Here is a 27,429-nt window from a genome sequence, read left to right on the forward strand (position 1 = left end):
CATGCTATCATCATCAAGAAATCTGTCCTCTCCTCTCTCACCACCGCCTCCTGGCTCTCCACCAGGATTCTTCCATGAACATCATCTCTGCTTCTCCTCTTGTTTCTCTTTAGTCATCCCTACATAGACAGCCTAAAAGAGTCCTTTAAGTTAGAATATGTCTCTCTCTATTTAAAACCTCCACCATGGCCTTTACAACAGCCTGATAAAATACTGATGAGAATAGCTGTTTAGCAGACCATCTGTGCACATACCTGTTATAGATATCTCGCTATATGAAACAGCACCAAGTTCAAATCCTCAAGAGAAAATGTCACCGTGTGATAATTTTTAAAGTGGGATTTTATATCACCCAAGTGCATAAAGACACCAAAATATGACTTTATCCTTCTTAGATACCGAGAACTAGATTCGTGTGGCTTTGTGAAAACTTTCATGGTGGTCCATTTAAGTGCAGCACACCTTTAGGTGCTGTGACTACCACCTGGGAGAAATAAAAGCACCGAGATGACAGGGGGAGTGATCAATGTCTGGTGGCGAAGTGCAAGAGTGTACGTCTTCATAAATACATTAGGTCTTCCCTCGCTTGTCTGTCAATGTCCAAAAGTCAAGTCAATGATTTATGAGTATAACCAGTCACAGGCTCATTTGAGAACCCAGCTTTTAAACTTGATGATAAATGCTCTGAAGGAAAAATATTTCCTGAAATTTATTTCAAAATCTATGTTTCACTATTAGTATCCAAGATGATTGACTGAATATTTTATGGACTAAACTTGTACCATTTCAACAAGATTATCAGACTTTCTGTTCTAAGAGAAAACATCTATATTCATAAGCATTTTAAAATAACTGTACTATTTGTTCATCCCATGTTTATCTGGCTTCATGTTCCCAAGAAACAGAATCAGAGCCCTACAAATTAGACAGTGGGGAGTGTATAGCACTGACAGCTGACAGACTGGCTGAGTGATGTGTGGGATATTAGCAAACAGCACCATTGTTTGGGGGTATGATGGGGGGTGAATGACATGTTCATGTCTGGGCTTCTACAGAACCCCCAACAGGAAGACAACTGACCCAGTTCCATCTCTGCTTCTGAACACCTGGTTGAGAATTCTAATCTTCCTCAGAGAACTCCATTTTGGAACTAGAAACTGTACTTAAAACTCATGCACAATATTGTGGACAGACACTAGTCAACCACCGACTAGCTTTGATGGAAAATTGCAACACTCACCTGGTCTGAGCCAGTAGCTCCGCCTCCATGTATCCAAAAGCAAACACCTTTGTAAAAACTACTACAAATTATCCTCTTGTGTAGCTGCTAGAAACCAGTCGATCCACCACAGACAAACACTGGGGTGTTCAATCTTGAATTCCTTTACAGTGTGTTGGGTTCTCCTTGTGTTTCACTACATCGTGAAGCTACTTATAACTTCTGGGTCAGGAATACTCCGTCTGCCACTCCAAGCTCTTTGGGTTCTCCCAAGCATCTAATGGTCATTAATTGTCAATTTCGTTTCAAAATATAACCCTGAAAATTTAATTCTTGAGTCTCATGATGAACGAAAAATGGTTGAAGCAAAGGTCGAGATCTCATTTAGAGAGCATGGTGTGATATTTTTTAAAAAGAGCATAGAAATCTGTCATTTAATGTGGGCCACTTGATACCATATAGTCTCAATGTTCTCATTTTTGCAATGAGATTGGTAGCAACATAACATTAATGGTATATTAGAAAATGCTTGTGTGCTGGTGATTATATGGCTCCCTGCTTTCCTACTTCATTACTCAATGAAAGAGAAAATATTTTTTTGTTCAGCATTCCAAGCAGATGTACCAAGACCCTTGTGCATTGAACAGGCTTAGATCATACACACAGCTGTACAGCAATGCAATGAAGCAAAGAACGGTGAACGAGGCAACATCCAGGTGGCCTTAGCCTGAACCCTGAACCTCTCCTAACACACAAAGGTCTCAATAAAAGAGAAAGTTTCCCCAAAACAAAACCAGTGTAATACAGCCACTATTGACAGCAGTGAGCATTAGATAACAAACTCCCCAGGGTCCATCCTAGTCAAAATACAGGATGGACCACTCATAAATATTCATTTTCTGGAACCTGGAGACACCTCAGTGGTTAAAAACACTGGCTGCTCTTCCAGAGGACCTATGTTCAATTCCTAGCCCCTCTTACATAAGGCAGCTTATAACTGTCTGTAACTCTACAGGCACCAAGAACACATGTGCACAGACACACATGCAAACACCCACATATATATAAAATAAAAATAAATAAATCTCTAAAAAATATATATTCCCTCCTGCCCTCTTTGTATAGCCGACTGGACTCCAGTGTCTAGGCTACTATTTCTTGATGTGATATCACAAAATCTGTGTCCAATAGTCCCCTTCTTGAGTCAGCTGGCACCTTGATAACACTTCCCAGCAGTCCCCAAAGGTGACTGCTGATTTAAGTGGCCTGGGAGAACTCCCCCAATCCCAGATGTTTCACCCACTAGGGAACAGGGTAGATTACCAACAATATGTAACTCAGCCGCACCAAGAGAGTGCCCAACTCCATTTAACATACTTTAAAGTTGTTGGCTCTTTCTGTTGATCCAGCTCCAAATCTCCCCATCCATTGAAAACTTGTAAATTTCTCTGAGACCATAGACTTCATGTTTTATGAAATGCTTTGGGCATGTTTACCCAGAAGCTCTTATGGTGCTAGGTCTCCCAGAGACAAGTACACATGTTTATGGGTGGAAATAATCTCACAATCTCATAATCTCAATGAACAGATGGCTCTTTTATTTCCAGAGCATTTAAAACATATAGAGGGATCCTGGGCAAGGGTTATAACCCCTATTTTAAGCAAGGTAGGTATTCGTGCTTGTTTTTTTTTTAAAGTAACTGTAAATAATCTGAAGCAAATTCAGCCCCACTTGAGTCTTGGGCTTCCATAGGAGTGAAAAAGGGGTGGTTGCTAAGGAAAGCGTATCCTATTTGGTTAAGAACAGTCTGTAGAGACTGCAAGGATCTGCATACCTTGTCATTGTAATTTTCCTATCCCTGCTCTCTTTTTTCCTTCTGCTGCTTTTGCTATGAGAAGAGCAAGCTAAAAAGGATACAGGGGCACTTAAGCCAAGTCGTATTTGTCAAGGTGAAAGCTGTGTGGAGCAGAAAAGCAGTTCTCCCAGCCACAAAGAAGATGCGAAGGAGCAGAGTGAGTAGGGAATCTGAGAGCTACCAAAAGTACTTAGAAGGCCCATGTGCTGCAGGCAGCCGGCGGCGGTAGAAGCTTGCTCTCCAGAGCCAAGCCTTCCTAACAACGCTAGCCCACTGTTGGGAGGCCTCCAGAGTCATGGTTACCAGTGTGACTGTCCCGACAATTTCCTGATCCCCTAAGCACACTTACCTACACACACACACACACACACACACACACACACACACACACACATATCTGACCGTTTTTTGTTTAAACCATAATGCAGAAAACATTGGTAACAGAGTCACAGAACTAACACCATCTCGATTCCTACTTATTTTAAGTACTTACTCTTTTTACCAAAGCTGGAAAATTAGTGACAAGATAATATTTATAATTATTTTAATGGTTCTATTTCATTTTTAAGTGCAGTGAAACACGAGCATGCACATCATTGTCACTTTTCGCTTCCCCTTTTGTAGTCTGTTTACTCATCACCCCAACCATGATGGATTCATCCGAGACTGGGTGATGCTGTTAAAAGCTTTGGTGTCAGACAGCAAACCTCTTGTCCATTGTGATGACCGTGGAAGGTCATTTCGCCTCTTCTGAGTCTCAGCTTTGCAAGGGCAAAACAGAAAAGGCAATGGCTATTTTACAGGGAGGACGGATGCTGCTGCTCCCAACCTTTGGAGATTAGTCCATAATTGTTGGATTTTTTTTCTATAGATAGCAGATCCACACCTCTTCTTTCATAAGCACAGGCTCTTGTCCTGCAATTGACCTTTGCTCAGAAGGCTCAGAAGGGCTAGTTCTGTTGCCCCCTCAGCCAAAGTCAAGCACCACTTACCTGATTACTGTCATTGAGACCTTCTCATCAATAGTGCTGACAAATACCTTGTGAACAAAAGCCTTTTCATGGCACCACAGTAGTCCCTGCTTCTCCTTGTTTTGTTGTCTACATTCTACCTGATCACCAAATGCCTGTTATTTCTCCAGCCTCTCTGGCCCTGGTGAAATAGACTCTGCCTTGCATGCTCCGCAACCACCATTCCACAGCTCCCCCCAAAAGAGCAGCAGCCTGCCCCGTGGGTTCTTGAGATGCACAGTCCACTTCCGCCGTGCAGGCATTCTAAGTGTCTTCATTCCTTTTGTGGCTCTCAGATTTCCCCAAGCCTCACGCATTTCCATTACTCCAAACCTCACCATACGACTTCCCATCCTGAGAGACTCCACTCTTGAGGATGTGCACATGGCTCCATCTCTCAGCCATTGGACCATCATGGGCGCTGAATGTCTGACTTGTCTTACTTGTAGATACATCTCAGGACCTGCAGCCAGCTAAAGCAAAGCTGTGAGCTCTTATGCTTTGCCAGGGCCTCTGACAAACATGCCTTCCTAAGTTAGAAATAGTCTTGTCATCTTTATCCCAACTCATGTAAACTGTGGTTTGTGTATTAATTTGTTTTTCCTGTAGGCTGGTCTTAAACCCGTATTAAGTTGGACTTTTATAGCGGAAGCTTGTACTCTGTAGATTATCATGAACTAACAATTGTGTGTCAAAAAATATTCATAAACAATGGAAGGGAAATTGTTCTCAAACCCTGAACAGTGGAACCCAGCTTGAGTATGGGGCTCTACAACACTAGCTATTAACCCCCTCGTACCTGGACTCTTTATTTGGCATAAATTATTATAATAATATGTTTAAAAATAATTCTTAGCACCATTCAAATTAACCATCAGAATCATAGGCATCCTATGAATGTATAGGTCTGGTTTTTGCAAACACAGAACCAATGAATGCTGCATTCCAATGACTGGATGTTAGCTAGCATTAAGCTCTACCATTTCTTGTTTTCTTCATATACAGTTTAAAGAGTTGTAAGTTGATCCTAAGACCAGTATTCCCCACATATCTGTCATTGCTGAGATGCAGCTTATAATCTAGAGTAGCAGAGTTCATTGGTGTTGTGGCTTTCTTCTTAGTATCAGGAGGCCTGCACTGGCTTCTTGGATTCGATAAAATGAGGCATCTCCACTTAGGAAAGTAAGAAGAGGTAATGGCAGGAACACCTGCCTATTCCAAGCAGCAGGTTTGTTACTGAGCATGATAAAGGCTCAAAGCACTGAACTTTTGAGATGTCCAGATGGAAGTGGTAGTTTTGACTTACCTTGGAAGGTTCCATGTGAGAAAACTTTTGAAATACCTAATCTTGTTTCACGCAGAACCAGTGTGGTGCTCTTTTAACATCATTTGGGGAAACCTAAGGGTAGAGAATATAAGCATCAAAAGACAGTCTTAGAAGGGCCTAGAAGAAAGGTAGATAAGTACCTTTTGATACCCATGGCCAATCTAAGAGAACTGTTTTTACCATAGAATAAATGCTTATGTTTTTGCCTATGGTTGTTTACATAGTCTGTCGCATGTATATTCCTGTACTAGAATATCTAATGCACAGAAGTATGTCATCCTGAAAGGCTGTCTGTCACTTTGCCATCTCCAAGAAATTTATGGCTGGCTACACTTAAAATAGAACTATGTTTCCAACCTTTATGCTCACATCTATAAGGCACTCAAGTTCATGAACTCCTTAGATAGCAGTTACTGTTCCCATTTTACAGATGAAAAGACTGAAGCAAAAATGTGATTATACAAATAGTAAGTGAAAGCTCATGTTGACAATCGCATTTATGCAGAAACCTAATGAATGATGCACTGTTTTGGAACCCTGGAAGGAGTTGGACAAACAGTGAGATGCTTGCACATTTGCTATTCTGCTCTTTTCTACCTTGCTGACTACAAGAAGTTGTGAGTTTCCTGACCTCAACCTCCAGCCTACACAGCCCTCATATGTATCAAGTACACAGGACTTGGGACAAATGACCTTTGAAGAAACCATAAAATAAAATAAAATAAAATAAAATAAAATAATAAAAAATAGAGCCTATTGTGGTTCTTCTACCCTAGGGCGTCTAAACCCAAAGAGACATTCTTGCAGGGTCAGTGGGCAGCCAGGACAGTCTATCCTCCACCTGAACAGGAACAAGCCCCAGGACAAACCTCTAGGAATACTTCCTGATGTGGAACTGTGGCTCAGAAACGCTGGTGCTGACAGTCTGCTCTGACTTCGTACTTCTATTTAACATACTCAATTACTTTTTGTGCCTGTATTTCTCAAAGATTGAGAGTGGACAGGATTTTTTTCCCCCTCTGTGGACTGTATACTATTTCTCTCACTACCACAAAGTTTTCTTGTAACTCAGAACCAGCCACAGATAAGATAGAATAACTGACCATGGCTGCATTCTGATGAAGCTTTCTTTACTTAAAAAAAAAAAAAAAAAAACAAAAAAAACAAAACAAAAAAACAAAAAACAAATACACACACACACACACACAGTAAGCCATATTTAGTTCCCAAACTATAGCTCACAGACCTCTAAGTAAATAAATCAGATTTATAGATTTCACCAAAAGAAAACTAATTCTGGCTGCAATGGTTAGAGGGAGCCTTGGGAAGGCTGGGTTCCTCTTAGGAAAATTTGAGATGTGTCCAGAAGATGGATGTGATCTGGCCCTGCCTGCTTCTGCCTCCTCTGCTCAGAGCTCTCTGCCCAGGTTAATACTTTTTAGATTAGGCTTTGACGGCTCAAGGTTAATCTTTTGCTATAGTCTTTATGCTGGCTGGACCCAGGTCTTTCCAAGGCTGGCTGCTATGGTTCTTGGATGTTACCCCTTCTAGACAAGAGAGAAACAAGTGAAGGCCAGCCCCCTCCACCCACCTTGTCATGTTGACTCATCTGATTTCCTTACAGCCTTTTATGCTTTCTTACATGTATCGTGTTCGTTTATTTCTTTGCGTATCTATTACAGTCTCTTCCAAGCTGTCTGTAAGTTTGAATCGTGTGCTGCTGACAGATAAACAACTGAAAAGGCATGCATCAGTAAGAGAATCAGAGCAGAAGGCAAGAAGACTCAGGACACAATGGCATGCCTCGCCTCGTTAGGTGGTCGGCTCCCCACTCTTGTCTCTGAACAGATTGTACCTTTGTTCAGTGCCGGTGATGTCATTTCAGTGTTCAGGCATCCACGTGTGGGCAGAGGTTGGCAACTGTCTGCTGCGATCACTGTTTGGATGGTAATGGGTCTTTCAACCTCTCAACGATGACCTGCAAGTTCAGTTTGCAGGCTTCAGATCGGAAATCCTCATAACTCCTCATGTATTAAAACTCTCAGATGGGCCTAGTGACACATGCCTGCAATCACTTCTCTGTACAGGAAGGCTAAAGCAGGAGGGTTGAGAGTTGGAGGACAGCCTGGACTACAAAGTGTGCCTCAGGCTAAACTGAACTAAGTCATGAGACCCTGACTCAAAAAAATCATATAAATCATAATCATAATAAATAACAGTATCAACAATCAGGTTGTTCTCTACTAGACCCTCAGTGCTTTAACACAAGCATTTAAAAGCATTTAGTCTTTCCTTGTGATCCATCGCTATTGTAAAACTTGACCCATAGGAGAGTGCTTCTGTGCATCACTTCTTTAGTGCTTGTTGAACCTAAGTGCATGCTGGGATGAATCAAACATGCAGAGCTACCTGCTGTCCCACTACCAAGGGCTCTATCCCTTCTGCTCCCTTTTTAACCAAGACCTTTTAAACCACGGCCAGTAACAACATAGCCTTTCTCAGACAAGTGGGCAGGGTCAACCTTCTCATCAGAAGTCCCTAAATCTTTTTCTTCCCACAGTCAGGTGGGGAGCCACGAAGGAGGCACTCGAGGCCTTTGGATGTAAGCAGCCGAAAGCAAAAGAGCAGGGCAAGCAGCTCAAGGGAGAGAACAATGCAAAGAGAGAGCCACAAGAACCTCCTAGGGCCCTATAACCCTCTCAGTCTGGATGCTGTTTGCTGTGCTAGGCTGTAGTCACAGAGGCGAATTAGGACACAGCACAAGCCAGCCGAAAAGCCTGTCTAAACCACACATGTGTCAGTTAGCACAGGGCAGGGTGTGCCCTGGTATCAGAGGCTTATCACCAAAATCTAAAGCATTAGCTACTCCTAGCCAGAGGCAACTTCTGTAAAGTAAATGAACAAACAGACTCATATCTGCCTGAAAGTCTGCAAACATGCCTAGGACAGTGCCTTCTCAGAGGGCTGGGGGGATGGAAATCCAACCTAGAAGTGAAAGGGGAAATCTGGGCTAGCACAGCAGCCTTTAACTAGGTCACATTAGTAGCTGCCACCTCATATCTGACCTTTCTTTCTGACCAAAGGAGAGTAATACTACACTCTTTGAACTCTACAAAATGGTATGCTTCCTTCCAGACCTACGGACCTCCAAGGCAGTCATCTTTTACTCTAAAGTATCAACACACAAACACAGGTGTACACGCTCAGTTACACCAATTTTGCTGGTCCTAACAGTTCAGGATTGGAATTTTTCTTCTCTGGGGTCTACATTTTGTACAGCTATATATTTTTTTTAGAACTAACGTCTTTGATATTTTTATATGAAATCTTGCTGTATGCTACCTTTAGGTAGATGAATTATGTATTAATATTTATGCTGCACGCTAATGAAAGTCACATTGGTCCAATCCTTTTACCACTATCATTTGAAAAGAATGATGAATTGGAAGGCATACAGATTAAATACTTCTCAGCCTGTTCCCCTAGCAACAATCACAGACTATTTTTCCCGAAGCCCAGGTTTCTGCCTTGAGCTAAGTTTGCAAAGCACCCGAACAGAAATTGGCATATTAGCTAATCAGCCTGTCATTCCTCTCTAACATATTCCAGAAGGCAACACTTAGGATTGCCACGTCGGTGTTAAGAAACAGCAAGTGACATGTCATCAGTGACCATGACTTCTTCTTGTTGATTTTTAGCGTGAGGTTGCTTGAGCTGTTGGTGAGACTCTGAACATGATCCTACCTAGGCAACAAGTCACTTACCAACCGAAGGAGAACAAGACTGTTCTCGTCATTTATAGTTTTCTGAGAAGTCTTGGTAGCCGTGCTGCTCCTGAGGCTTTTTTAGCCTAGAGAAATGAAAAGTCCACACGTCTACAGCGTGGTTGGTAAATGACAAACGAGTTGCATATGGTGAGTCATGATGCTGTCGAGGACCGTGACTGAATGATTTGACGGGTGCGACAAAGCACAGCTCAGAAAGAAAAGAATCCATCAACTACTGGCCAGTAGTAAGGCCGGCATAGGAGCGGCTCTGTTGTTATGCTGCTCTCAGTCTATGGGCTGTTTCCATAGACCGAGTTCCCTCTGTTGTAATATGCGGGGCAAGCAGCATCACCTCTTAACTATGTCCATCAAAGAAACTACCAGGCCACATGTAAAACTGTTCTCCTGAAGCTATCACACACTTTGGTCTGAGGGAAGATCACAGAAATGGCACTGGTACTGACCTCAAGGCTTCCTCCTTGCTGTCTGACCTTGGTCGTACCACAAAGTGCTCTTCAGGCTGCTTGAGGAGAAAGACATCAATGACCTTAATCGGCTGTGAACATAGTAACCAGCCCAACAAGGTAAATCCATTGGTACAATAGTGTCAGTGCAGAGTGTGGAGGTAACCATCAGCTCTCCCTTTAAACTTAAAGCGTACTCCAAACTTTGTACTATAAACTTGGCCAAGAACCCATGGTTGAAAAATTCACAGTCCCTCGGAGTGAACTTAATACTATTATTTTGCTTAGTGTACATAGTATCAAACTCTCTACCCAAAAGTTACCAGTTTGTTTGTTTTTTTTATTGAAAATAGATTCTTTGCTCACACAATAGATCCTGATTACAGTTTCCCTTCCCTCCATCCCTCCCACCTCCTCCCCACCTCCCCTCCCATCCTGATCCACTTCCTTTCTGTCTCATTTAAAAAGAACAGGCTTCTAAGAGATAAGAAAAAAACAAAAACAAAAAAAAAACAAAACAAATATAAGATAAAACAAAAGCCTCACATCGAAGTTGGACAAGGCAAACAGAAGGGAAAGAGCCCCCAGGAGCAGGCACAAGAACCACAAACCCCTTGTTCACACCATCAGGTACTTCATAAAGATACTAAAGTGGAAGTTGTAATATATGCGAGAGGACCTCGTGCAGCCCCAAACCGATTACTGCTTAAGTCTCTGTGTGCATAGGCGCTTTGGCCGGTTGATTCAGAGGGCTTCGTTCCCCCAGTGTCCTCCATCCCCTCTGGCTTACACTCTCTGCCCTCCTCTTCTCCAGGGCTCAACTCTCAGACTTCCTCGGGAAAGTTTCTTTTTAAATTGGGTGGCAGCTCATGCAGAGATTCGCAACCAGTCAGAGCTTAGAGAACCGGGGACTGTAGCATCGTCAGCCTTAAATGAGACATGTACATTTTCACTCCCCTGGGGCCCAGGGGACAGCCAGAAAGAGGGGAATGAAAGATTCTAAGCTCTGGGGCTTGGGGAAGACGCCTGAGATATAAGAAGCATCTTCTGGACACGGCAAAGCTGTCACCCTCATGAACTCTGGATGCCTACAAGAGACCAAGCCAGTGAGCATTCCAGCGCAGATGTAGCGGAAGTCTACAAGGCCTCACCCCTGCAGAGGGGCTGTGAGCAGTTGATGGCATTTTGACTGACAAAAAGAAGTCCGTGATTCCAGGAAGAAAGAGCAGTGCTTCTGATAGTCTGATGTGTAATTTCACTCTCTACAGTGAATAATATTTAGAGGTCTATAGCTAATATAGATGAGAGTAATCATGGACAATCTGCTTGACACTTAACTCTCAAATTCACAGACTATCCCTCATAAAAACCCATTAGGCTCTGATTTCTGCAATTCAACTGGAGCAGTCTTTTATGTTTTGAAGATTTTTCTCCAGATGCAGTGAGTGTGTTATTCTTTTTTTTTCTTAATTTTTTTACACAATATATTTTGATCAGATTTTTCCTCCCCCAACTCCTTCCAGATCCTCCCTACCCAACTTCAGTTCTCTCTCTCTCTCCCCCTCCCACCTACCCTCTCTCACTCTGTGTGTGTGTCTCAAAAAACAACAAACAAAAATAAGGAATATCAAGACAAGCAAACAACAGCAACAACATAAAAACAATAAGACAAAATTTGTCAAAAGCAATGTTAACAGGAATCCCAGGGAGTTTGTTTTTGATTGGCCAACCTCTCCTGGACAATCAGCTTGCCTGGAGTGTCGCAGACTGAGCACTGTGAATCCAAGGGTCCCCTCGTGTCCTTTGTCCAGTGACCTCAGCTCTCTGAGCTCCAGGTTTTCATTGAAAAAAAATCACAGAAAAGGAAATAAAAGCACAGGGACATGCTGACAAAATAATTCATGGTGAGCAAAGTGTTCCGTTGAGTTAAAGGTAGCTGTCAAGAGGCTGTGTCGCCTTCCATAAGCCGGAACTACTCAGCAGCTAAACATTTAATGGCAAAATATAAGGGGGCCAATATTTTATCACTGGGTGTGGTGATGCCCACTACTGATTCCAAAATATAGACTAAGCCAAATAGACTGAGAGTTACAAGCTATCTTGGGTCCATTGAATTACTGGTCTGCCTATGAGACCCTAACACACCTGTAAGACATACATCCATACATCCATCCATACATCCATACATACATACATATGAATGTGTATGTATGTATATATGTATGCATGGATGTATGTGTGTGTGTATATATACATATACACATATATACGTATATATGTGTATATATATATATGTGTGTGTGTGTGTGTGTGTATATATATATATATATATATATATATTCATTTTATCTTCTCATTGCAAACCTATCAGGTTAAGATTTTTCAACCATTTTCCTTACTGGCAGGGTCATGATCCTAGGGTCTCTTTAGTGAGTATTCCATTGTGGCACAGCATCTTTAGCCTGTAAGCATGTTGATTTAGAGGTGTTCCTATGTGTATATATCTACTCCACCCTGTTGTATGCATGTCGGTGGTACAAACAGCCTCAGCCTAGTTTGTCTCTTGTGGTTAAAGCCTTTAGAGGGCCAGGCTTTGTGGGCGCTTGATACTTCTTGAAGGATGAAGCTACTGATGAGTATGTATGTGTTTCTTTCCCCAGTGGGAGAAGAATAAAGCTATACAGGAATTATCCACGCCAAAGTGGGTAAAAAGAATTGAAATGAATGTCCTAATGTAACAAATATAAAACAGGATATACAGTGCCCTGCCCAGCTTCACAGAAACAGTTGTGAAAAACAGGAGAAGGCACTGAGCTGACAGCCTCCTCCTGGGTACAGTCCACAGCGGGAATGTAGAACAGGATCCAGCAAAACCTGAGGTAGAAAACATGGCTGGTAGCTCTCCCAAGTCGTAGAGCAAGCAGGGTGGCAAACAGGGAGACACCGACAGTAGGTGTGGTGGGTGTGATGTGTGCGCATGCGCATGCGAGAGAGACCAGCAAACGCCGGATTGGCCATTATGTAAGCATCTCTGGGGAAAATCCCCAAAAGGAGCTTTAAGAGCTCAGAAAGAAGGGATGGGTGGATGGTCAATGGCACTGGAACAGAGAGCAGTGGTCAGAAAGAAAGGAAAGCAGACATGGGGTGGTGCAGATGTGAAGTTAGAGAAACCAGGATGAGTCGGGGAAAGCTCCTGCCTCCGAGGTAGTGATGGAGAAAGGTCAGCACAAAGTTCAAACCAGAAGGCTTTCCTCTCTAACACCTTCCTCCTCAGTTGTGAACAGCATGAGAAAGTTGAGAGGTATAAGTTACCAGAGCCAGCGGTTCAAATCCTTCCAGAGGTTCACTGCTTGTCTACGATTACAACGTGAATGTGCATGCATTGAAATGGTTTTCAAAACGGCTACAGTAAAACGTTAATATCAAAAAAAAAAAAAATCAGTGTCTAAGGCTTAGAAAACTTATCTCTATTGCCTAATCCATAGTCATAAAAAAGACAGAGAGAGAGGACAAGAAAAACTTTTAAAAGTTTGATTCCATTGAAAGTTAAACTTCCTGTTCTCTGCCTCCCTAGGTTCCCCAGGATGAATGGTCAGGGTACACACCTCGCGGGAAAGACGACGAGATCCCGTGCCGGAGGATGCGCAGTGGTAGCTACATCAAAGCCATGGGGGATGAAGACAGTGGGGACTCGGACACGAGCCCCAAGCCGTCTCCCAAGGTGGCTGCAAGAAGAGAAAGCTATCTCAAGGCCACGCAGCCGTCCCTTACAGAGCTCACCACTCTCAAGTGAGTAATCGTCCCTCTGTGCTTTTCCTCTGCCCCTGGGGTTAGCACCTAGGACCTGACCGATGACAGGATATAGTGAAAATGTCCTTCAATCACATCGGTGCAATGACCTGTTGATTTTGACATTGAATTTGACTTGTAGATGCCAGTGTCATCAAAGACAGGAGGAAAGCTGGTGCACTCTTAATTCCCCCAAAAGCCATCAGAATTACTTTTGGGTGTAAAAAAGGGGGTTTCTGGTCAATGAAAAGGTCCAGTACCTCATCTTGGAACATTTTTTTCAGCTACTAAATATAGAAGATATAGATATAGAATTCAGAGACTTGGATTTTCAGAAAATTATATAATATGAGGGCAATGGTTCTATCAGAGAATTTTATAGAGCGATGTTATGCTGGGAAACTGGGTAGTATATATCACAATTCTTAATATGCATGTTTGAATCTGGATTCCATACATATTACAGTTTGTAAGACCTTAAAAGTGTTTGTTTGTTTGTTTGTTTGTTTGGGGGGAAAAATATGAGTATAAGTGTTTACAGTTGTGCTATTTGGAGAAAAACAATTTTTTCTCCAAAGGAAACAAAAGTAAAACTCACTTTTTTTTTTTTGAGACAAGGTCTCACTATGTTGCCCTAGCTGGCCTGATGCAAACTGTATAGTCCAGGCTAGCCCTGAGATCCACCTGCCTCTGCCTCCTGAATGCTAGGATTAAAGGCATTGCTACCACACCCAGCCCAAACACTGATTATTTCAAAAAGACCTGTCTTTTATATATTTTTCTAGAGGGTAAATCAGAGCCCTGGAATATAGATCTATTTGTGTCTAAAGGATATGTTTGAGGTAATTAGTGTTTTTAAAGTACTCTCTTTATGAAATGCATGTGACTAATACTATTTATGCACTTGAATTAGGTTACAGAGTGAAATATTAAGAGGCAAATGAAAGAGAAAAGGACAAAGCAGTTAGGTTAAAAATACAAATCAGATTACTGATCAAAAACATTGAAGAGCAGCTGCCTGATCTGTAACAAGAATCATTTAAAATAGTGGAGGACATAAAATCTGGACAGGAAAATCTACTCTTGGATCCCTTTCAAGGGGCCATATGGTATGGTTCTGAAACCTTTTAAATTGAACATTAACAATTATATATTAGTTTCCTAAGCCACAGAGGGAAGCCATTCTCTCTCACCTCCCATCCCGTGTTCTCTCTCTCTCTCTGCTTTGTGTGTTTGCTGATCTCAGAGCTATCTTCACAACCTTAACACAAACAACTAGTCCATTGCTTCCTATCACAGGGAGTTAGAGGTGTGGGGCTGCACAGCTCCCCAAACCTGCAGAGGTCAGCTCTTCCTTATCTCTTCATGGATTCTGGTTGAAGCCAGGAATACTTGGCATCCCTTGACTGACATTACATGAGGCTAGCTCATCACTCTCATGACACTAGCTGTAGCATTGGGGAACCTCCTTAATTAGCCTCATGTTAACTTGGTTAAATCTGCAAGACCCTGTTCTTTCTGTAAGCATTCACAAATCCTGGCAGTATATCTATTTGGGGGGCATATGATTCGACCTATAACATGACTACAACTTTTATGACTATAAAAGTTGGTTGTGGAAATTTTTAAAAGATAAACAAATCTCTGTTGAACTTTGACACACCTGTGAGATGCTCAAAATATCAAATAACAGACTGGTTTTATAAAATAGATAGTGGGCCAAGATGTTGTGTAGCCAGAGACACAGGCATATGTATATGTATATATGTAATTTGTAGGGCTTAAAATATCTCTCTACAAGAGATCATAATTGTCACAGCCATGGTGTCAAAATAGACAAGCTCAGTCATGCAGAGGTTAAGACGTGACATAAGCCCTTCAAGTTCTTGAATCACCTGAAATGAAGAGGTGAGGATGGGCAGCTTCTAGCATCCTCTACGCCACCTCCCAGAGCATCCTGTCAGGATGCTGGACATGCTGGACACGTCAGCTGAGTGACACACTGGGTCTTAGGTGATGGGATACAATGATTACTGCTCACAGCAATACACAGTTATGAAGTGAAGACAGGAGAAGGACTGTGAGGATCATGAAGAAAGCTCTGGAAAGGCTGCCACCAGTCAGGTGCTGAGTCAACGTTCACAGTTTTGCTCTTCCCAGAAACACATCCCTTGGAATTAATTCTCCTTTGCCTTCTGCATAATACTCCATCTCTAACTTCCTAGGCCGTATCTAGACAACCACATCTTTTTCTAGTTCTCTAGAAGTTTTAAGAGCAAGTTCACATGTGTGTCCAACGTTGTGACATTGTGACATGCTGTCATCTACAAAGTCTGTGCTTGAGAAATGTGTCATTGAGTCACCAAAAAAACAAAAAAACAAAAAAAAAACCGTAATGCTTTAGGTAAGTTGATGGTTTTGACTAGGAGCCACACTCATCTGAGGTACATGTAGTCTGTGAGCCACAGTTCAGACACTCCTGGAGGAGATCAGACTTCTTCAGTAAGATGCTCAAATTGGATGTGAGTGGGTAAGGGCTCTTTCTATCTATCCTCCAAACTAATTGAAAACCAGTGGTACCCACAGATTACAAAAACATTTTTCATTACTCAGGACAGAGTTTCATGAAGCCACCTCTCTATCGACCCCTGCACATCAGCGGACTAGAAAATGTCTGGGCAGTGTATAGTCATGCCTTTCTTCTCAGTGTGACCACAGTAGTACACAGAATTATTCCTGAGTCTGCTTGTCAGCATGTATTTCTCCCTGTCCTGTTTCGTGAGTCCTAAGTCTTACCACAGTCTCCATATTACCTTTCTATCGTCCTTAGTCACATATAATCATTAACTGACATCTAGTTTAACCATGTTGACGAATTAAAAGTCAAAAGTGTCATGACTGGGAATCAATCCTTCTTAGTCCTTGATGATGTTTTGACTGGAGTCATGATTTTTTTTTTCTAGAAGTTGGAAGCTTTCAACCCTCATGTGATAAAGATACCCAGATCCTGGAATTCTAGTCCCCAAAAAAGAAAACTATATTTATGTTCCTACTTCTTTGACATTTAAGTCAAATTTTTTCCCTCCTTCCTCCTCAACAATTCAGAGCTTTAGGGATGAGTCACAGCCATGAGCCAAGATAACTAAAATTAGTCTAGTGGGACCAGGACAACATTTTTGTCTGAGGCTTTCCACTCCCCTCTTCTCCCAGAAGCAGAGAGAACACTCCTACAGTCCTTTCTATTGTTTTTCTTCTTGTTGTTTTCCAAAAGCATCTTTAGAGTTTGTTCTTGCGTCAGCTACTTAGTGTTAGTGACTGAGTCTTCGGCATACAAAGCCTAAGGAAGATGAATCATGAGGAGACTTTGCAATGAAGTCCACCTTTGGGCTTCTGGGGCTCCTTAGTAACTCCCGTCTGAAAGCCTGCCTCCCTCATGCTCCTCTCCCAACACACCCCGACTGACCTTTGACCTCATCACTGCTGCTGCTTCCTCTGCGCTCAGCTAACGAGGCATCTGAAATGGCCTTGGTTTCCCCAGAAAATTATGTTTCCAAAGAAGCTTCTGAATATTCAATAATAAATTTTCAGACAGGTAGGGGAGAGGTTTGGGAACCAGAGTTTCTTCCCAACTCTTCCCCACACTTGAGCTCTGAAGAAGAACATCAAGCTTTATCTCGATTCTTTATACTTCTGTTTGTTTACAAAGCTAGACTACAGACGGCTACAACGGTTGGCTATAGTCGGGGCCCAAGCTAGTCTTGAATTTATTTCACTCAAATATACTATGGAAGGAATGTTCTAAAATGATTCTAGGTGAACTTCCATTTTCAAACATTCTAAAGTTGGGTTGTGGACAGTGGCACATGGCTTTAATTCCAACAGTCATGGGGCAGAAGCAGGTAGATCTCTGTGGGTTCAAGGCCAGCCTGGTCTATGCAGAGAGTTTCAGGCCAGGCAAGGCTACATCATGAAATTCCTATCTAAAGAAAATAATAATAATAATTATTATTATTATTATTAATAGTTGTTATTATTATAAATATTCTAAAATTAAGTTCAAGTACCAGTAACCCAAAGCAAATAATTTAAATTTTCTTTAAATTTTCTTCATATTTTTAATCCCTTTATCCAAATGTTAGGTGAAAAAATTCCCTTGGGGGGGCATGGGGGACTCCTAAAATCATTGTGAATTCAGATAGAGTATCTGACCTGTGACCTCAAGGGGGTTTGTGTCATTTATCCTCTTCATCTTCATTTATTTACTAACTCCTCATTTTTTAAAAGAGAAATTAATTACTCTTCTCATGTTGTGACCAAATAGGTGACACAAAGCAACGCATGGGAGAAATAACTGGTTTTAGCTCACAGTTTGAGGGGGCATGGTCCGTCCTAGAGAGGCTGTATGGTGAAGTTCATAGCAGCTAGAATTCCTTCCAGCTGAACAGTTCATAAAGCAGAGAGTTAAGGATATTTGTGCTTAGCTGGCCCCATTTCCCTTTTGTTCAGAATAGGAGGCCATTCAATGAGATGGCTCTACCCTGGATGTGCCTACCCCTCCTTGACACCCTGTGACAACAACCTTACAGATATTCCTCTAGGTGTGGCTCCAAGGTGATTTCAAGCCCAGTCGGGATGACAGTGAAGGTGAGACACACTAAGTGGCTCTTTTCTTTTAGCTAAGGCTCAACACCTCTGTATATAAGTCAGGCTTTCAGCATGAATGAGTGGCTCTAAGAACTAGGCTGTGACAGACAGCATTAGCAGATCCCAGCACAGATAGATGGACACTAGACTCCCTTATCATGGACTCATTGACCCCTGTTGTCTGCGGATGTCATTGTTGATCTGCATGAAAGATCCTGATACTGGTTTGATACTGATGAGGAAAATGTAGAGATAAAGTGTAGTGGGCGGGGGTGGAGAGGTGGGGGGGGGGGGTTATTCACTAGTTAAATACAAGAGGAAACAGTGTTAGCAAAGTGCTTTGAGAAATGCCTAAAGTTAAATCAACTCTAAACTGAAGGTCTACATCAAGAGCATAAAAACTCATTGGCCTTTGCAGAAGTTTCTCTTTTCTTTCTAGATGCACTTGTGTCCCTGATTGTTCCTCACGCTCCACGTGCCCGTCCTACCCACCGACTGTTCTTCATGTTGTTTCTCTTCCCAGAAAAGGAAGAGGGGGAAGAGATAGGAACATTGCTATTTTTTTTTACAGAATATATGAGCCATATTTAAGAACACAGCAATATACATCACCCATCTTTGCCTAAGCTTTTGAAATGTCTGTGCTCTTCTGTTGTCTGTTTTCCCCCAAATTCTTTCCCAGTCCTTTCCTACCTTCCCCCAGAATAAAACTGTGACATAAACTAGCAAGCACCCCATACAATCTCAGGGAGGGCAGGATAATCATACAACCAGACACACAACATTGTGAATTTATATCCCCAGCGACAGTAATACCTTCTCTTACTGTCCCCAGTCTTTCCAACTCCCTTCTCACATTCCAAAATAATAAGTTGGAAAATGTTAAAAACAGGAGCATCATTCTTTCTTATAAATAAATTATCACTTGCTTGTAGGCAGAGATATTTTAAACCCAAGCTGTAGTGAGCCTGACTGAACAGAGGAGGTAACTAGTACAAAGAACTGACTCTAGTACACAGAACTAGTCTCTGATCACCAGGCCAAGCTCCAAAACCTAGGATCTGAAAGCCTACCTTCAGATGGTATTAGTCTGTTGAATGTTGTGGTCTGTACCCTGTCCTATACCTTACTATATGGTTTCTCTTTTAAAAGTCTATCTTAGAAGGAAACTTGCATAGATTGAACTATCGTGAAATCACCTTGGTCACAGAGGAGAAGCACGTGTGTGTGCTTAATGTGAAAAGATGCCCAGACAGAGTGCTTTACAGAGTGCTTGAATACATGGATTAGAACACAGAAAAGACATTTACATCTTTTTATAGATGTTTTTAATTATCTGTATGTATGGGAGGGATGGTGTGTGCACGTGGGTGCTAATACCAGCAGAGACCAGAACAGAGTATCTGATCCCCTGGCTCTGGAGTTAGGATGGTTGTGAGATACCTGATGTGGGTCTCCTCCATGTCTCTGAGCATCTCCTTTGGAAGGACATTTCTCTTATCCTCCTTGACTGTATCTGTAGTACACTCTGAGGAACATTTGTTCCCTAGGAGCCAGAGTGGTATTTCAGGACTCCTTCAGAGATATATCTTTTGATCTAATCTGTGGTTCCTTGAACAGTACAGCCCCATAATCCTGCAGGCACCCTTTTATCTCTGACCCCAGTGAGTTCGGAGAACTGATTGTCATACAGAATCCACGTAGATGCAATTCCTATCTAGGCTGGGCTTCTTTGCCTTCTTATCCACACATCTCCATCTTAGAGACTCTCAGCTCATTGCATCAACTTAATTTCTCTGAGTCTTTCAGGACGGGTTAAGCCATGGGGAAGGGTAGGCGTGTCCTTAAATGGAACTTTGCTAGAAACGATGAGTCTCACCTTCCTTCAGTATCAAAGTTTCCCGGGGGCTGGAGCGATGGCTCAGAGGTTAAGAGCATTGATTGTTCTTCCAGAGGTCATGAGTTCAATTCCCAGCAACCACATGGTGGCTCACAACCATCTGTAATGGGATCCAATGTCCTCTTCCGGTGTGTCTGAAGAGAGCAATGGTGTTAAAATAAATAAATCTTTAAAAACAAAAAAAAGTTTCTCAGGGATTGTTTTACCTTCTACAAGTTGGTTTAAAACTGGCTCCTTTTTCCAGTCCAGCAAGCCCTCAAATGTGGAACCCATTTAATTCTTTCACTGCTGCTTGAAAGAAGAGCCCCCTTTGCTCCTTTATTTATTTCCTTCCTAACATGAAATAGCTTGTCAGATGTTGCCAACAGCAACCAACATGTTATTAACACTATGATATGAGTCCGTGTCTTGCATCATCTCTCCTCCAGGTTATACAAAACAGTTTGCAAAATGATTCACTTACTGGGGAACATTGATGAACACTTTCTCCAGCCTCTAATGACAAGTATTTGCTGATAACTAACAAGTCCTGAAACCGCAGGCATACCCTTTGAGATTTTTTTTTCATTCTTGTTGTTATAGGAACAACTTATTTCTGATTCCAGCTTACGCCCCAGCAAGGACAGGCTAAGCTATGCTCCGCTGATAACTGATCCCCAGACTCCACAGTTTGACTCTTGCTCTGTATGCCAGTGGGCAGGAGACTCTGCTTGTTGCCATCAGTCCCATACTCAGCATGGCAGCAGCTCCACCTTAGCACCTGCTTCCACAGTTGCCAAGCAACAAAGGGAATTCGGTGAATTAAGCGCTTTCCTAGAAGTGAGTTGTGGCTTGGACTCACAGCTCTTGGCTAAAGCGTGCTGCATGACCACACCTCATTTTGAAGAGGCATTTGAAAGAGTTGTACTCCTGTAAGCCTAGAAAACTGAGAACTGAGTCTGTTTGGTGAGCAGCAATGAGCACACCCGAAGGTCTTTTTCATGCTCTTCCCTCCCAGTTCCTAAACACTGTCCTTACTGTCCTTTATCCCTCCCACAAAAACCCAATCACGCAGTCCGGACTATAAGACTAGACAGCTCAGTTCAGACACTTAGCTCTGACACTTCAAGTCTCATACAGAAAGTTATTTGACTATTCTATGCCTCAGCTTCCTCATCAATGACTCAGGGATAAGATGAGTAACTATGGAGCTTCAAGGTGATGGGTGTGAAGCACTCAGCCACACAAGAGATGCTCTCTACAGCTTAGCTGACATCATTGCCCACATTGTTAAGTGCCACTATCCCATAGTGTCATCTTCTGATCCTTAGCATAACAAAGAGTGGACCAGATGAACATTTCCATCCTTGTAAACCTCCCTCTCAAACCGAAACACTTTTCCCCTGGTCAATATCACGTCTTCCTGAGAACTCTCCGGGTGAATATTAGCGAAGGTGATTAGTCGTGTGCCCTTTTCTATCATAAATTATGTCTCCTTCCTGTAGAAGACAAGTAATGTGTGTGCAGCCTTTGGCACGGGACCCAAGCAGATGCTGAACATGTGCTTCCTACCCTGCCAACACCCCTGTGTGTCTAATGTAGGCTGAACAAGAGCTCCCAGAGATCTCAACCTGCATTCCTTGAGGTGAATGGCCTTCCAGCCTCTGCCAGGGTGTACCTGTAATCTCCCGGATTCTTCAGCCGCCCCACACTTCAGCATCTGTAGCTCTCTAAAGAGCTGTTTCCTCTCAACCCTGCTTAGCACTGCCAGCCCACCTGGAGGCTGGGAGCTCAGTCTGTCAGGTACGCATTATCGTGTTAAAAATATCTATACAGCCATCCCCAGGACTGTCATCCACTTTGAATGCTGGCATATTTCCTTTAGTTTATCTGGGGAATCCCGAAGATCCTGATTAATTAACGAGTCCTTTTGGAATTGAAGAGGGGATCTTCTTCAATGTCCACACTCGTACTTTTAAAACTTGTTTGGGGAGCTGCATAAGCCAAGAAGGGTAGAGGTATCTGATCCTTTGTGCTGATAAGTAGTGCTATTTCCCCTCTGCTCTATAGCTCTCTTTTCAAGATTAATAGTTGCAAATAACGGTATACTCAGAGTTTTCAGTGCATCTTGCTTAATCTCAATGTTTTCCAAAGGAATGTAGAGTCAACTTTAACAAAAAGGTTTGCCGGTTTTCTCCTTATCAGCCAGTTCCTAACTCTGCCCTGTGTCTTAAGGTCTAGGCCCTTGCTTTTTATGTCTCTCCCTCTCAGCGACTCGTGGGATGGTGAGGACTTTTCCCTTGATCACTCTGGGGACGACCTGCACCATCTGGACATTGTTCTTGGCTTTCAGCCTGGAAGCTTCTTCAGCTCTTTGGATAACTTCTCTTTCCAGAAGACGCATGGCTAACAGTTCTTGACATCCACCTAGGTTACCAGTTGTATTGAAGTTGCCCATACCGGAGTCGTCCTGTTCTTCAGAAGTTCTTTTTCTGCTGATGGTACATGGTTCTAAGATTTGGCTTCTCCTAGAGCCTACCTCATTAGAGGCTTACTAACTAACTAACTAACTAACTAAAGCTAACTGAGAATGCTGATTGGCCTTGCTTACTCAGGGAAAGAAGGTTCTGTTATGGCTTGAAGGAGAAAGATATCTGTCAAGCTTGAGAACTTGAGTTCAGTCCCCAAAACCCATACAATGGAAGGCAGAACCTGCTCTCCCACGCTGTTCCCTACATATATGCTGTGGCATGTACACAAATAAGTAAAGGGATAAATGTAATTTCTTTCAATTTTTTATTAGATATTCTCTTTACTTACATTTCAAATGCTATCCCAAAAGTCCCCTATACCCTCCCCCCCCACCCTCCTCCCCTACCCACCCACTCCCACTTCTTGACCCTGACGTTCCCCTGTACAGGGGCATATAAAGTTTGCAAGACCAAGGGGCCTCTCTTCCCAATGATGGCCGACTAGGCCATCTTCTGCTCCATATGTAGCTAGAGACATGAGCTCTGGGGGTATTGGTTAGTTCATATTGTTGTTCCACCTATAGGGTTGCACACCCCTTCAGCTCCTTGGGTACTTTCTCTAGCTCCTCCATTGGGGGCCCTGTATTCCATCCAATAAATGACTGTGAGCATCCACTTCTGTATTTGCCAGTCACTGGCATAGCCTCACAAGAGACAGCTATATCAGGGTTCTTTCAGCAAAATCTGGCTGGCATATGCAATAGTGTCTGAGTTTGGTGGCTAATTATGGGATGGATCCCTGGGTAGGGTAGTCTCTGGATGGTCCATCCTTTCATCTTAGCTCCAAACTTTGTCTCTGTAACTCCTTCCATGGGTATTTTGTTCCCTATTCTAAGGAGGAATGAAGTATCCACCCGTTGGTCTTCCTTCTTCTTGATTTTCTTGTGTTTTGCAAATTGTATCTTGGGTATTCTAAGTTTCTGGGCTAATATCCACTAATCAGTGAGTGCATATCAAGTGACTTCTTTTGTGATTGGGTTACCTCACTCAGAATGACATCCTCCAGATCCATCCATTTGCCTAAGAATTTCATAAATCCATTGTTTTTAATAGCTGAGTAGTACTCCATTGTGTAAATGTACCACATTTTCTGTATCCATTCCTCTGTTGAGGGACATCTGGGTTCTTTCCAGCTTCTGGCTATTATAAATAAGGCTGCTATGAACATAGTGGAGCAGGTGTCCTTATTACCAGTTGGAACATCTTCTGGGTATGTGCCCAGGAGAGATTGCTAAAGAATAGTGTGTCAGAGTTTAAGCTGGAGGTAAACTAGAGATGAGGATACCTAACCATTAGTCAGTATATTTATTATGTTCTTGATAGTGGGACTGAATGCCTCAAACAGGCAAAAGGAAGAAGATGTTGGTCTCATAGTAGGCAGAAATCAGAGAGGGTGACTAAATATAGAAAGGGCCAGGACAAACTATAGCACCAAAGTACATCCTCAGAGACATACTTCTTATAACTAGACCTCCCATCCTTTCCTTTCTCACCTCTCAGTAATGCCATCAGATTATGAATCTGTCTGTCAGTGAATGAATCCATCCATCAAGTCAAATCTCTCACAATCTCATTGACTATGGAGATACCATTTGAGACACACCCAGATAGGCTTTCTCGTGTCTTATTAGTATATATTCATTATACATAATAATGGGTTTCATTATTACATTTCTAGACACATACATAATGTGTTTCTATCATATCCCCTACTCTTGTCCCTGACCACTCCCAATAATCCCCTGTATCTAGAGGCTTCATCCACTGATGCTCTGAGTGTTTACTGATCCAGTCAAGTAAACAATCAAAATTAACCAACATCATCAGCTTTTCAGCATTGTAGCAAAGTACCTGATATACATAGCATGAGAAGAGAAAGTATGTTTGCGCTCATGATTTCTGAGATTTTAGTACATGGTTGGATGGTTTCATTGCTTTGGGGCCTAGTGAGGCTGAGCATCATGGTAGAAAACATGGCATTAGAACCAAGCTGCTTACCAAGTGGCAGCATGGCAGCTCAGAGAGAAAGAAGATACGAAGGAACTAGTATCCTCTTTATTGTCACCCTAGTCAGCAGGACGTTCTGAAGAATCCCCAGAGTTCCAAACATCACCTATCCGCAGAAACTATCTGCTGCTGACAAAAATCACACCTCTGCTAGAGCACAAGGAAAATCATAGTCAGCTGCTGTGGACAATCTGAGGCAGCCCCATGTTCCACATCTGGGATTAAAATGAGAATATATTCCCATGTTTCTGTTTTTTTCAAAGAAACCAAAGTTCTCACTACACATGTGTGTCATGTGTATGTGTGTGCATGCATGTTTGCATGTGTGAGGGTACATGTGTGTGGGGAGCATTTGGGGCCTGAAGTTGATATCAGGAATCACCCTTAATCCCCCCTTCCACCTTATTCATTGAAATAGGGTCTCCAACAAACCCAAATCCCACCAATATGGCCAGTCTCTCTAGCCAGCTTGTTCTAAGGGTCCCCTATCTCTGTCATCCAAAGAAAACTAGAATCTCACTCAGATTTCTACACACAAAGAAAATTGCATGGGTTCTGTGACAAGTACTTTACTACTGAGCCATCTTGCCTACACCAGACTACATGCTTCTTAACAATTTCTGGAAACTGCATTATGTCCATATACCATGACCTATGCAGCCATTTTTCTTTTGGGGGAATAATTGTATCCAAAGTTATGGGAGGCCTAAGTTTAGGAAAATGAGATATTCATATCATATCAAAATGGCCATGAGACTATAATCCTTGGATGAGATTATAGGAAGGAAGTGAGAGTTAAAATATAATTGCTATAAACATAGTAGCTCAGGACCTCGGAGCACTGAGTCATTTGAAAGCAAGGGAAATAAAACAGAAAGCCTGATATACAGAAAGATGTGTTCCTAACCACTAAAATGAGAAATGCTGATCACAGAAGCCTAACCATTCTGTACCCAGCAAGCAGGACTGGACTGAGACCCTGCTACTTGGGGGTAAACATAAGCAATCTATCGCCAGAAAACAACCAAGGGACCAGCCACTGGATTTGTCATTTGGTTTTTCTTTTAAAGCTCATAATCCTAATGGCATTTCATCAAATGCTTAAAAATAAATTTTAAAAAAGTATGAGAAGTTCTAGCATCTTTCCTTCCTGTAGATCTTGAGCCTGGGCTGCTTGGAAAGTAACATTACCACCCCCACTCTTTCCTAGCTTTCTTTACCTGTCAATTGAAGGAAAACCTTCATCTCAGGTAGATTCATCTCTGGTAATATTCAAGGAGGAGAGAGCGACCCTTGTGGAAAATCATGTCAGCTCTTTTGTTTCGATTTTCCAAAATGAGGTAAATTCATCAAATCCTTGAGCTCTTCAGAGCACGCTGCCCCCACCCTCCCTGAGTTTATTGAAGCAGTTGCCTGTAGCAACCACCTACATCTTAAGGAGCAGAGCTGGGCATTGTAGAAACAGCTTGACAAGCTTCTTCTGTCTTAGCCTCGATGACTAGACTCTGGGTCCCGGAGGTAACTACATTAAAATTTAAATAATATTTTAAACAGATAACAGTGGGCTCTGCTTGCCTTTATATTTTTAAGAGCACTATTTTAGGAATGACACAAAATGATAACAGCTGCTATGGTTGGGTCCACTGTTCACCCTCAGTCCTCTCCCATATAGGAGAAGGAACTCAGACAAAAGGTATAAGAGCCCAGAACTTCTTCTGCTCCATTCATCCTCCTTGCTAGACCCAAGTGCCTGTGCTCCACCAGCCGTGTGCCTCAGGCTGACTGTTCACCAAGGAAAGTACCCTGAAAAGTTAGGAAAGGCAGCCATGGGTACATAGTTGGACCTTACTACTCTATGAATTATTTTGTCTCTCATGAGTTTTTCTTCGAGTATAGAATTGCCCTAATTACATATCCTTTTGTAAATATTTGTGAAAATTAACTTTGTTCATGAAGTTTGAGTTAGTAACCTAGAACACACTGTAAGGATGCATTATGTCTTCTGTGTATCAGGAACAAATTTTACTTTGAAACAAACAACCTTAGTGGAGGGAGAGACTGCTTGGCAGTTAAGGGGCATACTGCGCTTGCAGAGAGAGGATCAGAATTTGGCTACTAGCACCCATATTGGGCAGCTCACAACCATTTGTAATTCTAGCTCTGGTGGGCCCAATGCCCACCCACACACACACAGATATGCAGATAATTTAAAAATAAAAACGTAAGACAAAACCATGAAAATGGATAACTGAAAAACCCTATAAATACGTTTGCTCACAAAGACTTTCCCCACCACAACCCCAAGTACACTACAGTGTGCCAGGCACAACCATGGAGATGCTCCTGGTCCTGTAAACCTCTTCCCTGTGGACCAGTCTGCTCAAGTCAGTCTAGAGGACTCTTCTAGACTGGGCTAGCCCCCCTCTGATGCTACTCTTTCCCTTTGCCTCTTGTCCTCAGAGAGGGAATTTTTCTCTTGCCAACCCCAGAGGCTTAAATGGCTGAACATGTAGTGATCTTCTTTTCCAGCCCTGTCCACTTTTGTACCCTGCCTGCTGATCTATCATCCCCAACCCATCTGACAACTCCTCTCCCCTCTTAGGAGAATTCCCTACCAAGATCCAATGACAATGGACAGACAAACGAAGTCAGTGTTCTTCTAACCTGGAAATATTGCTTTGCTTGTAGGAAATGAGTGGATAGGGGAGTTGGGCCAATGTTCCCTAGATCCTTTGTTCTAGGGACATGCTGTGACACACTATAACACATTGTGACACACTGTGACACACTGTGATACACTGTGACACTGAATCCTTGTTACATTTATACAGATTGGCTAAAACACAGGTGCAAAATCAGGTGAAAACATTAAGGATACACCACTGTGTGTGCTCTCTACCCTTTCCTGGACTGTAGGAGACTTCCTTCATTCCTTG

The 27,429-nt window shown here is 42.4% G+C and overlaps 1 protein-coding gene and 1 long non-coding RNA gene across 33 annotated transcripts in view; one reads left to right on the top strand and one right to left on the bottom strand.

Annotated features, from left to right (window-relative positions):
• Dlgap1 (DLG associated protein 1) overlaps positions 1-27,429 on the top strand; it is an 852,341-nt gene that overhangs the window by 610,877 nt on the left and 214,035 nt on the right. For 23 of the 31 annotated variants that reach the window (NM_001360665.1, NM_001347411.1, NM_001347412.1 and 20 more), the window contains one exon: positions 13,218-13,432. In NM_001360665.1, the coding sequence (NP_001347594.1) occupies positions 13,218-13,432 (215 nt within the window). Of the gene's footprint in view, positions 1-3,118; positions 3,233-13,217; positions 13,433-27,429 lie in introns of all 31 variants that reach the window. The other 8 variants (XM_011246406.3, XM_006524169.3, XM_006524168.3 and 5 more) reach the window with 1 other exon arrangement.
• Positions 5,360-27,172, bottom strand: Gm46581. Of its 2 annotated transcripts, none has more exons than XR_003952405.1 (4): positions 27,109-27,172; positions 9,644-9,702; positions 7,268-7,390; positions 5,360-5,484 (listed from the first exon to the last, which is right to left on the bottom strand). It is a non-coding gene; the product is annotated as a predicted gene, 46581 (long non-coding RNA). The 2 variants fall into 2 exon arrangements; XR_003952406.1 differs by having other exon boundaries at positions 9,644-9,699; positions 27,109-27,168.

Source organism: Mus musculus, chromosome 17 (assembly GCF_000001635.26).
Source record: "Mus musculus strain C57BL/6J chromosome 17, GRCm38.p6 C57BL/6J".
NCBI lineage: Eukaryota > Metazoa > Chordata > Mammalia > Rodentia > Muridae > Mus > Mus musculus.